The sequence below is a fragment of the Dermacentor albipictus genome, chromosome 4, assembly GCF_038994185.2.
Source record: "Dermacentor albipictus isolate Rhodes 1998 colony chromosome 4, USDA_Dalb.pri_finalv2, whole genome shotgun sequence".
Classification (NCBI taxonomy): Eukaryota; Metazoa; Arthropoda; class Arachnida; order Ixodida; family Ixodidae; genus Dermacentor; species Dermacentor albipictus.
This window is the reverse complement of record NC_091824.1, coordinates 138,132,478-138,147,670: the sequence shown is the minus strand read 5'-3', so window position 1 is coordinate 138,147,670 and position 15,193 is coordinate 138,132,478. Positions and strand designations below refer to the sequence as shown.

The 15,193-nt window shown below is 45.0% G+C and overlaps 1 protein-coding gene across 5 annotated transcripts in view; it reads left to right on the top strand.

The window, feature by feature from the left end:
- Positions 1 to 15,193, top strand: part of LOC135895812 (glycoprotein antigen BM86-like) — a 236,882-nt gene that overhangs the window by 176,680 nt on the left and 45,009 nt on the right. For 3 of the 5 annotated variants that reach the window (XM_065423996.1, XM_065424004.2, XM_070537628.1), the window contains one exon: positions 5,646 to 5,731. The exons of 1 other annotated variant lie outside the window; for it this stretch is intronic. In XM_065423996.1, coding sequence (XP_065280068.1) covers positions 5,646 to 5,731 — 86 coding nt within the window. Of the gene's footprint in view, positions 1 to 5,645; positions 5,732 to 7,110; positions 7,171 to 15,193 lie in introns of those variants that run through there. One more of the 5 variants, XM_065424000.1, reaches the window with a different exon arrangement.

Sequence of the window (15,193 nt, the reverse complement as noted above, 5' to 3'; positions counted from 1 at the left end):
CTCATCGGTAGTCGGTGAGGCGGGGCTAACCGAGGCTCGGTCCGTAAGCTCTCGAGCTTACGGACCGAGCCTTATTACGGACCTATGCGGTGCGCCGCCTCATTGCTACCGTCTGGTAGTGTGTGAGGAGGTGTCCAGAAGAGATCGACACTTTTGTAGTGGTTATTAGCTTACTTTAGGAGTCTTGGTGCCCCTGGGCAGATTAGACTGCTAGCGAAGTTTCGTATCGCCGTCTGGGAATCACTGATGATTATGTCCGCTTGTATTTGTGCTATGGCTAACGCGACAGCTATTTCCTGTGTGGTTTCTACGTGTGGTGTTGACTGTAGCGCTCGTCACAGATTTTCACTCATAGTTTATCTCCACTGCTGTGTAGGCGCGCTCCTGTCTGTATTTAGCTGCGTCTACAAATGTGGTGTCCTTGCCGTTACTAAATTCTGTATATCGCATGCTCTGCTTTCCCGCCTACCCTGATGGTGGGTGGGATGCATATTTTTTGGTATTGGAAGGACATTTATCATGTCTCTGACGTGTCTGGGCATATATAGTTTGACGCCATGTTGGGTATGATACCTTATACCTAGGCGATCCAATATTTGCCTACCTGTTTTAGTTTCGGACAAGCGTTCGTATTGTGCCATGCGTTGGGCCTTGATTAGCTAATCCAGTGTATTGTGGAGACCTAGCTCTAGCAGTCTATCGTTGCTGGTGGTGATGGCAAGTCCGATTGCTTGCTTGTAGATTTTTCTGATTAATCAGTCTAATTTGTATTTTTCTGACGAGTACCATCGTAGGTTCGATGCCAAGTATACTATTCAGCTTATTACGAATGCTTCAACTAGTCTAAGCAGATTGCCTTCTTTCATTCCAACATGTTTGTTGGTTATTCGTTTAAGTAGCCGCATGATTTGAGATGTTATATCGTCTAATTTGCGTATGGTCTCTCCATAGTAGGCGCTACTTTCAAGGATGAAGCCCAATAGTCTGATCTTTTCAACCTTGGGTATGGGCGTACCATCTGCCGTAGTTAGGTGAATTTCCAGATTGTTTCGTTCCTAATATTACTAGAATAAACCTTTAATTAGAATTACAGCACAGCAACAAAAGAAAATCTATGCGCAAGAGGTCATCTACTCACGAACGCATTTCCCGCTTATTTCGTCCAATGCCGACCAGTCGCCGCAGTCGCATATGGGTCCCTGTCCCCAATTGTCGGGCACTTTGGCACGACCTCCTTTCCTTTCACAATCCGCACGAAAGCTCGGTTCCACTGAAAAAAGGGCAACGCACACGTTTTGAGAAAACAAAGACAATGTAGAATTGAATTTGTACACCGCATGAGAAATTAAAATTTGATCTCGAAGTCACACAGACCTTAGCAAGAAACAACCGTTTGCGAGGCTTCACTATTATTTCATTCGTTAGCGCGATTTACCTGGTCCCGATTTTACGAAAAATAATTTCGTTGAACAGTTTCGTTATTTCGAACTAAATAGGCACTTCTTCGAAGCTTGCTGTCACAAAGCCCTCTGTTTTCGCTGATATTATGTTTGCCATCATGATAAGTGCGGGAGATTTTTCGTGGTCATAATCAGCAGGCTCATCATCATCATCCTAGTTTACATCCACTGCAGAACGAAGTCTCCCAGTGGTCTGCAAATACTCCTTTCTAGCCTGACCTGGCTCCGTCTTATGCCTACAAATTTCCTAATATCATCACACCACCTGACTTTATTTCCTTCCCTTGGCACCATTTTTGCTGCACTAATACATATGTATATAAATATTTGATACCACATATGTACTTTTTATTCACACGTTTGCTAGTAATGTTACATTTTGCGCTGCTTACAGACAAAACACTTGTTCAAGCAAGACGCAAACTGCATCGATGGCTTTCTTTGCTTTGAGAGGTGAACTACTTCGCATTTTGGCACCAGTAAACGAGATACAGTAATGGTGGGGCCGATTTTTCGTTCCTCTAAACCTAAAGCATACCGTCAGGTGAGGATTCCGCTACATGACTAGGTTTTAAGCATGTATGTGTACCAGCGTGATATGTTGGCCGTGTCTTACCTTCGCATGTTTTGGTAAGATTCGAGACGTGGTCGCAGGAGCAGGTGACGGTTCTGAGATCTATTTGTGTACAATGGCCAATAACACACTCTGTGGTCTTGCAAGATGTCTTGGCTGGAGCGAGACAGAGAAAGATACGGTCATACAAAGTTAATATAAAACTGCCTCAGCATAAAAAAAAGTGTTCAAATAACGTTATGTCAAACCACCACGTGACTAGATGTCGCTCTCGTGCCTACAACGCTATATTGGTAGACGTTTGTAGCTGCCACCGAGGACCAGATTACGTGACGTCACTCTAATAACCCGTTAAAATCAGCATGCCAAGGACGACACGGCCCCCTTTTACAAAGCTTGGTCCACCTATAGAAGCGCCAGCCAGCTTGTCTTGGGTACTTTACCTTTTTTAACTGCTAATAACATGGACAGTCTAAAACTGAATTAGAATTAGATGCACTTTTGAGGGAGCACGCATTTTAGTCTGCGGAAAATACACATGAAAGGATAAGGTGCCTGTGAATGGCAACACATACTGTATTGATTTGACCAAAGTACGCAGATGAATAGGTGCAAGAAGATTAGAAACAACTTACGCAGGCAACCTCTTTCTGCAGCGTCGAAGTACGTCGTGTTCTTGGGGCATTCGCAGAAAAACATGTCGCGTGCGTCAGGTGACACTTTGCATGGTACATTGCAAAACGTGTTACCAAAAGATTCACATATATCTGTGAAAACAAAACAATGAATTCTGAGAATAAATTACAGGTAATTAAATTATATATATATATGACTACCCCCTCACATGTGACGTACACTTAATGGTGAAGAAAAAAACATAAATGTTAGATGTATTTAATATAACCAGGGTTCCTGAATATAGGAATTTCTCCACTGTTACAGACTAAGATGAAAACGATGTTAATGGTTATGTATCGGAAAAGACTTACTTTAGTTCACTATCTTTTTTTTTGGCGAATCGCAGTATCACGTAGTGATCAAGATGACTGCTTGAGCTTTAGGTCACTGCTCATTGCGAGCCTTTATTATCGCAGACATCTTAATAAACCATTCCCTCCTGTCTATAATACTGGCATATTGCGACGTGTAAATACCTACAGGAAAGCTCGGCGCTTGTTGCGGCTTGGGCATTTCTCACGGCCATGGTGCATTCCCCAACCGAGACCACCGCAGGAAGTTAATTGTTTGCCTCTCCTTCCGTGAGCTAAAGTTTCTAAACGCCAAACCTTGCCAGGGATGGAAATAGGCGTGCTGTTGATTTCTTATCTTTATTTGCCCAGAATTTGCTGTCCTTGGTACACTTTTTTCCATAGTTTGGAAAACTTGTTATGCGCCATTTTGTATATATCGAAGTGGCAATCGCTCAAATATTGGTTTTCGCTTCGCAGGTATTATCGGTAAGGTCTCATTTACGAGAGGTTCCCGAGACTTTGGTCGAAACCACTGGAACTGATAGCAGCCATGGGGATAGGCTCTGCCTCTGCTTGCCGAAACTTATTCTCTGGGACATTGCTGCTGCATTGCTGTATTGCCACGTGCACATCTGCAGCGTGTACATTATCTAATTACTGAAGAAGCGGGTGATCAGCCTGCTGCCTTGCCAAGCGAAAACAAGGGTATCATGTCTCAACAAATCTTAGTGCCCGAAAAGAACATTGGTGATCCTCCACTATTATTGAAGCGCCTGCTGTTGCACGTGGTACCTCGATACATACATGCAAACTTCTGGCCAGAAGGTGGTCAAGAGCTTCCTCTGAGGAGCTCTCCAAGGAGACTGTGAAGGACTAAGGAAGCATACCTTATTCTTTGCCCCATGATTGTACAGCGCACGCGAAGCAGTGATACCATTTGCTTACACGGTAATATTTCCTTTTTCATTGCCTTACATTCTTTGATTATGGTAGCCAAACAGAAAAAGTCATCGTTCACATCTCTGCCTGTGATCCGCAGCCTCCAATTCGTTAGAAGGGCGCGCCACATACGATACTATATACAGTACTGGCAATCAAGGACGTACGGCCATACGCACTTATTACAAATTGCCAAGTGTCACAAAGAGAACAATGTCCATAAATCACTCACCGTTCAAAGAGCATCCGAGAGTTCAGGGAACCATGCAGAGTGCATCTTGCAGAGTGTTCAGTACTTACTGAGAGAACCGATATTGTTGGCTGACCAACACTGTATATATAGAGCCACGTTTCGTTCTTCACTAGATAACGGTTTCAGTCTTTCTAATATTCTGCGAGTTATGTGCTGAGCATACAGGTATAGTTATGATGGGTTTAGAACTAAAACTACGAAATACTGGTACGAACAGTGGCCACTATTTCCTTTGCTCCATTATGGGAACCGTGAAGACAAGTACGAGCATGCAACTTGCAAAGAGCGACGCTCACTTTTAGACCTGTGAAAATTAGCATGAATGTGTAAATTAAAGGACAACACGACAGCCGCTGTTAATCCATGCCGCCATTATCTCTTTTAACTATGCAACAAGGAGCTTCAAGTGCATTTTTCATAGCTAATTTGCAATTACAAGTCTGAAAAACGTATAATGGCACTTGCAGTTATGTGTCGTTTTGTTACTTGCTTTTGTATTTGCTGTTCTTTGCTGCGTTTCTAATTCTTTCATACATTCATTGCTCTCTATGCCAACCACCCTTTATAATTCCCACATCGTCTATTGAGGGTACTGAAAAAAATAAGTATGCAAACAAACAAATAAATAAATAAGCAAATAAGCCACAAGAGGGCCTTCTTAGTGGAGATATTTGGTATTTTCATGCAGCGAATGCTAATGATAACAGAAACAAAGGAAAATATGGCAGTTTCTAATAAGAGCAAATCGTGGGGCTTAACATCCCGCAACTGCAGAGTGGGTTACGAGGGAGGCGCAATGTAGGGCTCAGGGTTTACTTAGAACAACCTGGAGGGGCTTAACGCGCATCCGAAGCGCGGTAAACAATCGTTTCTGCATCACTGCACCGTCGGTATGTGGCCGCAGCTGCCGGGAATGGAACGTCTAACCTCGGTCTCAGCAGTAGAGCGCCATGGCCACAGGCATACCAGGTAAGGTGGCCTTCTTTTGCATAACCCATTGAGGGTGAAGAAAGATGGCGCTATCCACGCACGCATCCATAGCCTTGCAAGGGCATACCGTCGACTGCTTCACGATCGAGCGTCCGCTTTCAATGTGATCAGGTCTAAAGATACCTCATAGTTAAATGGCGTGAGCGTGTCACGTATCACTAACGTTATACCAAGAGCGATAAACAGGGCGACTAGATGAAGCGAAATACATATGTATCCACTCAATCACGCTCACCGCACATCCCCTGAGCAGTCCAGACTTATTATGTTGAGCGACTGGCAACAATTAGCAAGTCTTTTTCTAAATTTCACCACTCGTTGATCACAGTCACGCACTCGCTTGCAATGAACATTGTAACCGAAGAACATTGAAATCGGCTGCCTAATTGGCTCCATTGCGCGATACCGCAGAAAAAAAGCCTAAGTTGCTCATGCATCTTTATGACCTTTGTTTTCAGGGGTTATTGAAGGCAAACGTGTTACTGCGGATGCAGAAATATCTGACAGATGGTGAACATCTCCGTCAAGAAAATCTGGCGTCCAGGTGAGACGACTAAGTCCTGCATCACCGCACACGTAGGTGCTTCACTTTTTTGCGTGTCAAGAAGGGCCTTTCGGTCTCAAGAATATTTTGGCCCACCTAACAAGAAATATGCCCCATCACTATGACAGTGACAAAATGAACGAATTTGCATATATGCAGTATAATGTCTAGCCACACTGAAGTTCGTGCTGACAGCGTGCGAATGGGGCGTATCCTTTCATTGCAGACAGAAATGCTGGGAGAGAAAGAGGTGGGACAAAGGAGCAGTTTCTAAATTTATTTACGCGATTTGCCCTAGAAGTTTGAGAATATTTTCAGCCAGTCAGTGCCTCGACTCGTATAATCTTGATCATACATGATTTAAACTGAATTAAATTCTGGGCTTGGATAGATGGATGGATGGGTGGATGCATGCATGGATGGATGGATGGATAAGCTGCAATATCACACAGATATAAAATGTACTGTACACTGAGTTCAAAAGACTAAGTTTGCTTTGTTGTTCAGTTTATTTGGTCAGTATGACTGGTGATATCTTAGATCGCCCTGTAGATTGCTTCGAAGCCCCTGAGAGCTTTACACAATATTTTAACTGCCCACCGAAAAGTGACGTATACACTTCTCTCATCACTCTAAATGCATTGGCAATATGATATTACCCTGAACAAGAAACGTTTCAGCTATAATTTTTTTGCGAGCAGTGATATTTGTTGGAGTTTGCCTGAAATTTTGTCGCCCTCTTACACCTCACGCAGGATCACCACAGTACATCATTAGGTGCCTATGCTCATTTCACATAACTTCGGCGCTCAACAGTGGATAACTCAATGCCTATGCACTCTCCTCATGCAGGGCACACATTCCTGAATGACTCAAATCCGTCGAACCTTGAGAGCTGGCTTCTGGGAAGAGCATTGAGCTCATTCGTGCAAATATCGCTGTTTCGGCAACCAACTCTGGCACACACTTCGCACTCGGTTATCTGGAGATACGCGCCTTGTTTGCCGAACTGGCGTAACTCACCGGGGAGTTGTTCAGTCGTCGTCGTTGATGCGTACGCATGGCTGTTGGCCCGAGTCCTCGCAATCAGACAGACGGCAGCGGCCAGCGCTATGTGGGAAAGCATCGCTACTTCGACGAACGGTGCCGATTCCTAACGTTTCCCGTGCGGCTTACTGCTACCCTTTCTACTGCCGAAACACGTGCCGTTAAGCGCCTCTGTCAGTCGGTCGTTATCGGATGTTTTTTTTCAAGTTTATTGTTCCTTCTTTCTATCCCTTGTCTGAATCGCCCGTCTCCAGACGCATGGACATTCTTTTCGTGTATCGTGTCGATAAGTCCGTTCGCGTACTCAGTATCATCTCTTACATGTCGCACAGAGTGCAGATCTCTATAGGCCATGCGACTTTGTACCTGGCAGGGCGGACAAAGCAATGTGTGTGAGTATTGTAAGATGTCTCGTTATCACGTGTGAAATTTTTTTTTGTATCAATGCTCGCAGTTCTCTGTTAGATCACTCAAACGCTGATGTCACCTAGTTCATTGACACGGGTGTGGTGCTATCCTTACAGCCACTGCTCAATATACCATCATCTGTAAGCCACTTAGGGGAACGATAAGAATCTCCTACCTTTTATGGCCTGAATGCACTGCACTATGACCAGCGCTAAACACGCCCGTAAAGCAACCTAAATCACTTCGTCGCTCGGTGAAGCCGAAATGTGCCTACAGGTGCTGAAGCAAAAAACTTTAAAAATTTGCACAGTGCTTTACAACCTTCCTTCAAACTTTCTTTTCCTTGCAACCACATGCAACTTCTGGCCGGTTTCATTGTGAAAACATACTGCCCGTTGTGGCGGCTTAGTGTCTAAGCCGTTCCACTGGAAAGTATGCAGCGGGTTCAATCTACAGCTGTGGTATCAGAATTTCAATGCGTGTGGAATGAAAAAATTTACAAAAATTATCGGGTTTTATGTGCCAAAACAATGACCAGATTGTAAGGCGCGCCATAATGAGGGACTTCAGATTAATTTTTACCACCTAGAATTCTTTAACTTGCACCTAACGCGCCGTACACGGACGTGCTTGCATTTCGCCCCCGTCGAAATGCGGCCTCCATGGCCGGGATTTGATCGCGCGACGTCGTGCTCAGCAATGCAGCGCCATATATCAGCTGTGCCACCACGACGGGTAATACAGAAATTTGCGTACTCCAATTTTTGTGTATAGACTGAGCTCAGGCTGTCAGAACTAATAGCCCTTTCAAAAGAGGACAATAAACTCCCTTAACACAAGGTCGTGTTTACCTCGATGTATGCGCCTACGGTGCCATGCAATCGTTTTAAAAACGAGGGAATTTATCGATAGAATCTCTGCGATCCCCCTCTAAGTGGGGGATCGCAGTTGATGCCGGACTGATGCCGTCGTAAGTGAATAACCTCACGCTACTTGTAATAATAATAATAATAATATATGGGGTTTTACGTGCCAAAACCACTTTCTGATTATGAGGCACGCCGTAGTGGGGGACTCCGGAAATTTTGACCACCTGGGGTTCTTTAACGTGCACCTAAATCTAAGTACACGGGTGTTTTCGCATTTCGCCCCCATCGAAATGCGGCCGCCGTGGCCGGGATTCGATCCCGCGACCTCGTGCTCAGCAGCCTAACACCATAGCCACTGAGCAACCGCGGCGGGTCACGCTACTTGTAATCAGTCTGCCTGCGTGTGCCAGTAAATACTTTATGTTGTAAAATAATAAAATCCAAGCATAGTTTGTAAGATTTGCAACTTGTTCCTGCCCCTCTGCTCGCGTGATGCATGACGCGCGCTTTTGCCGGCATCATCTTGCTCCGAGACTGTTAGCATAGTCGCCAATTGTTGCGTATTCTCCTTCCTCATGCACTTTACGTGCTGATGTTGCTCTTATAAATGCCAAGCATTTCTTTGCCTACTCGTAACAGAACAGCCATTTCCCACCTGATTTGGTGTCGACTAGAACGGATCACACTTAAAAAGAAAAAAAGAATCCCGCGCTTTGGTGGTAGCGTGTACCCAACCAAGGAACCTGCGCTCAACATCTGAGCGTCTTAATCATTAGGCTACTTAACTTGAAGGGTGAATAAATTTGAACCATATGCTTGAGTCGCTCGTAAAATAGAGATAGAAGTGTAGTTGCCGCGACGTAGCGTCTCGTAGCCGTTGCTCGCAAAAAGCCTCAGTGCTGCACCTAGCGAACAAATAAATAGCAAGTGCAGCTGAGGTGACGTAGCGTCTCGCCACGATTCGTCGTACAAAATGTGCAGGCGCGTTGATTAAGCGTTGCGTCGCCCGCGTCACTCGCTTCGCACTGCAGTCGCTCCAAAAAAGGCTCATTCAGGTCACTGTCGCTGATAAAGGCAAAACAAGATAAAAATATCCCCATGAGCCATTCCACTTTGTGGACGTGGATGACCAGGGAAACTGTGTAGCAAATGACAAAGAGGTGACACAGAATTTCGAAGAAAGATACGAACACATTTATTGTCTTCATTGATGGTGATCGTGACGAAAGTTACGCCCACACATTGATTTTCGTAGATTCATGTTCACTCGTGCTACACATTAGTTACATACATTCGTTATATACATTCGTGTTTTCACTTCGTGATATCATGAGGCAAAGAATTTGATGCCGAAATCACCGCACCGACTGGCATTGGGCCAGTGCCGTTAGCGCGTTCGTAGAGTTTGGGAACGCTGGCTTCATGAGCGTCATCAGACCAGTTGTGCAAGAAGACGACGACCAAGGCACGAGCAGTGGCAGAAGCGCGTTCTTACGGTGGCTCCAAAGGTCGCCAACGAGCCAGCTGTGGAAGAAGACGAAGATGAACGCGCGAGCAGTGGCACGAGCCATTGCTGCTGATGATAGTTTTTGCTTGCACACATGAAAATTTCACGGAACCCTAGCCACAAAGAGCATTTCTGTGGAAAAAAAAGAGAGACAGCAGGTACAGGCGCAGTGACGTAGCGTCTCGTAGCGGTTTCTCGTACCAGGAAGAATGAAGTCGTGTTGACGTAGCGCCAGGTCACTCCCTTTGCACTGCAGTGGTGCAGTAGAGCTCGGGGCGTTACACTACATGGGGCTTCACAAGCGACCGCCACCTACTGAAGACGACGCTTGGAATGAAAGCGTCATCAAACCTGCAAGTAAACACCACCGATACGCGACGAAGAAGTAGCAGCATAATACAGGCTTAGCACCACCACCCACGGAAGAAGAGCTCGAGAACGGAAACGTCGTCATGCGGCTGGGGAATGCCGATAATATGTGAACAAGAGGCCTAGTGCACATGCATTAGGTAGTCCTCGGGAACAAATTCTACATGATGGGAATGGAGAACGTCCACACTGCAGTTGGAATAAAAAAAAAGCGTCACAGTCGCACAAGAAGAAAAGATAAGCGAAAATATAACAAATTATTAAAAAAACCTACACTATACATTTGCGTCTTTATAGTATTCATAAATGCTTCGCATCAACTTAGATAATTACCGTAGATGATTTCTGTCATCAGTTTGTTGTTCGAATTTTCTTTTATTCAAGGTTGATACCCTGCCTTCATATCGCGTTCCGGAGTTGGCGATGTGACTGCCTGACTGCAGTGCACCCAGAAGAACCGACAAGATATCCGAGCACAGAAATCTCACGACAAGCGAATGGGCATTTGGATGAATTTAGCCATAGCCCCGCCTGACCGAAAACAGATAGGATAGTCGCTATACGTTCTTGGTGCGTCGGAAAAGTCGGACGAGAAATGATAACAACGTTCAGGTAGAAGCTGCAGTTGGGCCACTTGAAGACGGGCAGTAAGGGTCCATCATACGCTCAAATCTGGTCGGGGCATTGCATTGCGAAGAGCAACACTTCGAACTGATCAATGCCTTCACACACTCTATGTCATCGACTACGATTTGCCAACACCCGGAGCGATTGTCTACAAAAGAAAAATATTTCGCTCCATGAAAGCTATCGAGTAAGTCCTCAATGTGCGGCAGAAGATAAGCGTCGTTCTTTGGGATCGTTTTGAGGTGCCGATATTCCACGAAAAATACCGAACTGTAGTCCTCCTTTCTGACGAGTACAGCAGGGAATGCACGTGAGCTGCAAGAAAGTTCAATGAGGTTACGGGAAAGTATCTCGGTAACTTCTTGCTGGATTGTGTGTCGTTAGATAGGAGAGATGCCGTAGGGCCACCGATAGATTTGACTGCCGTCGACGGTGTTAATTCCTAACGATGGACATCTTTCTTTGAGGATGGTCTCCGAGGTCGAATATGTGCCAGTACTAGGCCAGGAGACAACGTAGTTCATCAGCATGCTGGGGCGGATAGTTTGGAGCAGTCATTTTCAACCAAATCTGAAGGGGTAGTAGGCGAACAAAGAACTACACACGAGGAGCTGCCACAGTACAATAAAATGGTTAACGTTATTTATTATTGCGACAGACGTTAAACGGACACTCCTGTGACACTCGCAGCGTCAGGTTCCGGTATGCTGTTATGGATATCTGCAGCCTGCCTTAGGCTGTGAAAGAGAACGCAGAACTGGCGTTAAGTGTACACCATACGGAACATTCCTGTGTCAAACACGACGTGTTATGCTGGAGCACTGACACATGTATGACGCATAAAGAAGATATTTGTAGCGCGGTTAACACTTCAGGAGGTACTGGCCGTAGCATATATCTGATGGTATGAACATATGGGCAGGGAAAATGAATACATCCGCGTGTCTTTCGACTCGTCGCATGACGAAGCTGAATACTTTCGGCTAAGTGCACTCCGACATGGCCGTACTCCACACCACTCACAGCCGTCACTGCATAAACCAGTAGGGCTAATCAATAATTGCCCCAACAGCATATATCAACAGGTCTACCTGGAAGCTATCGCTTGACTTTGACAATCAACTCGCGATGGCTCTTGTTCATTTTTTGAGAGTATGGCAGTGACTAAAGCATTGCGCCGCTTATGGTGGAAAGCTGATTGGCACAGCCCTCATTATTCTATGAAGCATAGCTTCACAGATGTCGCCCCTAGCACTTCGTGCGACAGGTTCGCATTATCACCATGGTGCTTTGGCAACAACATTCTGTTTTCATTAAACTGCGACGCTTTCTTATCGACTGTCTTATCGGAAGTCGAAGAGTCACGTGTGGGGCAGCAAAATGAGATTACTTCAATATGTCTGCGCAGGCCACCCATAACATTGATAGAATCCAGGACCTTACAGCGGCAGCATCGGCAACATTGTTGCGTTTATGGCTGATGTATTGCGCAACAACCATATATCCCGGAACATTATTGGTCGCGATGCACTAGGGCACATCGGCTCATTGCGAAATTGATGAACACAGTAATGACACCTCTTTCGTTTGTTTCCCTTTTTTCTGTTGGATTGTCTGCTCGTAATGTTTCGTCGCACAGCTGGAGACGCTTTGTCCAAAACATCTATTCAGATTGGGCGTGCCATATTCGCACAAATATGAGCCACATAATATTTGTCAGTGATTATTGTTAAAATAGCAGCCATGGAACAGCAGCAAGAGAAGGAACTAAAACGAGAAAACTTAGTATATGTGTGACGTATTGCCGATGACTTTTAATGGAGTAGCCTGTTTATGGTTTACTTAATGATGTCGGTGGCATTGCATGAAACAAAAACAAAAGAAAACTCACCGCCTGAATAGCAGCTCTAGTGACATATGGGATGTTACAGTGACGAGAGTTACCAATAAGAAGGCCACAAAATACTTGACAAGATGCGGAATGAGTCTGAAACGCGAAAATAAGTAACGCGCGCGAAAGGTATGAAGCAAGTAGCAGAGAAATTGTTCAAGGGTTCTTAAACGTTGTTCGTTGATGGTGAGGAATATGTGTACCGCCATTACTGGTCACAGACGGTTGAAATCAGTGTCAGAGCTCAGAGGCGTCAGTGAAAAAGCAGTCGTGCATGGATGGATAAAGCTTCCCAGCGCACCTGCAGTGTGGGGGCGCATATGTATATAATAAAAATTGATACATAGCTGAAGGGGAGCGAACAGTGCAAAGACGGGACAAAGCTTAGGCGACAGATGTAAACGACAAAAACAATGCTGCGTCTATTGCATGAGCTTCGTTCCGTCTTTTCCGCTGTTAAATTGCCTTCAACGCGCAACAACTAGCCCAGTTCAACATACTGCTACGGTACATGGACGGATGCGGAATAGGGCAATCATGCGCTTATTAAGGCGAAAGCCTTAGGCTACTCATGGAACGAATACCAGACCATCCGGCATTACGCCGTCCGGCGTTATGACAAAAAAATTAAATAGCACTGAAGTTCGGGGTCAAACCGTCGACCTTTGGTGGGAGTCGGACCCACGACCTTTGGTGTTAATTAAAGCAAAGGAAATTAATGCACAGTTCAATAAAATAGAGTTAATCAAGGCACTCGAACTAATGACCTTTGGTGAAAGTCGAAACCACGACGTTTAGTGTCTACTTTAGTGGCTACTAATCGTTTTCAGTTTTATTTGAATAAGTTTTTCGTCCTGCAAAAGTAACAATGCTTCGATATGAGGTCATCAATGTATTTCATATTGTGTACCACAGTGCTGAATGCCAATAGGAGCGGGAGCCATTTGTCAGGCTTTTGTAGCCTTTTGCTCCTGCTCCCGTTTCTGTAACAGAAGCAAATAAACCTTCACCTTCACCTTCACCTTCAATTGAGGAGAAGTTAATTAAGGGATGGTTAAGATACCATTAATTAAGGCACTCGGAACCCCAACCCAAGACCTTTGGTGGGTACGAGTGCGAGTATCCAAGTCGAACTCACTTGGAGACGTGGGCAAACCGGCCATATTGCCAAGTTCGATTCCAATTGACATCATGAAGGTCGAGAGTCAAATCCGCGACCTTTGGCACTAAGTAAGGCGAAGTTAATTAAGGCGCTCATACCCACGTCGTTTGGTGAGAGCCGAAGCAACGACAGTTTTAGTGCTAGTTAAGACGAGTTTATTAGGAGATGGTTAGTTAAGCTATAGTTAATTAAGACACTCGAACCCACGACCTTCGGCGGGAGTCGATACCTCGACCTTTGGGAGTCGAGCCCACTTGGAGATATGGGCGAACAGGCCATATCTCCAAGTTCGATTCCAGTTGACATCGTGAAGGCTGAGTGTCGGACCCAGTACCTTTAGTGTTAATTAATACGAAGTGAATTAATGCATGGTTGATTAAGACAGAGTTAATTAAGGCACTCGAACGCACGAGAAGCCGCGAACTTTGGTGTCAGTTAGGGCGAATTTAAATAAGGCACAGTTAATTAAGAGATAATTATTACGGGACTCGAACCCACGACCTTTGGCGGTAGAAAACAAAAGGAAGTATCAACGCATTAGAGTAAAAATGTCAATAATGTAATGAATATCTCGTGAGCGGGCAGGTTTTCCACTTCATCCTCTTTAGCGTATGCTAAAGTGACTTTCAGCTTTTATAAACAGCATGTTGTGGAAATTAAAACACATTCTAAATATAAAGTTGCATAAGCAGCCTGGATTGCTGGGGCATGCCACCAAACCATTTCGAAAGGAAATCAATTCGCCATGATGGTCTTCCTTATGACCACCAGTAGCAGCATCTGCGGCAGCACTGGAAGCGTATACTGTAGAAGTGGGTGTGCATGAAAAACGTACAACTCGAGCACTTGATTGATTGATTCCTTGCTTGCTTGCTTGATTGATTATCGATTGAAAATATTGGCAACAAGCACAATATATCGCCGACTATTCCATAATTATAAGTTGTTATATGCATGAAGGATGATCACTGGTGAAGGGATACATTCCAGCTATTTAAAAAACAGTTCGCAGTGGTACAGTGACACCGACATTGGCTATGCATCCTTCCATGTGAGGATCAGTGGCTTAGAGCAAAAGTATAACCAAGTGCAGGCTGTACAACTGGGAAGGAAGGCAGACAGGATAAACTTCACAGGGGCAAGAAAGGAAACGTAACTAGCATAAGGTTGCCGTCATTGCAAAGTGGCAACTGTCACCGTCGCTGCGCAAGTAGAGTTTAACATATAAGGTTGAGCAGATTGCACCTCAGCAATCACCTACTTCGTCTTACTATAACCACATGAATTCAATTCACACAACGAAGCCCAAGAAAGCCTAGGTTACATTTATGGTCGGTTAGATACAACTAAGAAATAGCGAAGTGATCGGGGATGACTACAGAACTCGCTGTCGGTAGGAGCCGAACCCACGTCCTCCGCATTACGCGTGGCATGTTCTATCATTTGAGCTACGGTGATGGATGTCTCCCCGTCCGCTTTCTTGTGTATTGTGTATTCGTACCAGACCTAGCCTTAGGAGTGTTAGCCAGCCTCACACGCTTCCGTGGCTCTAGATGTGGAACATCCTTTCAGCCACTGCCAT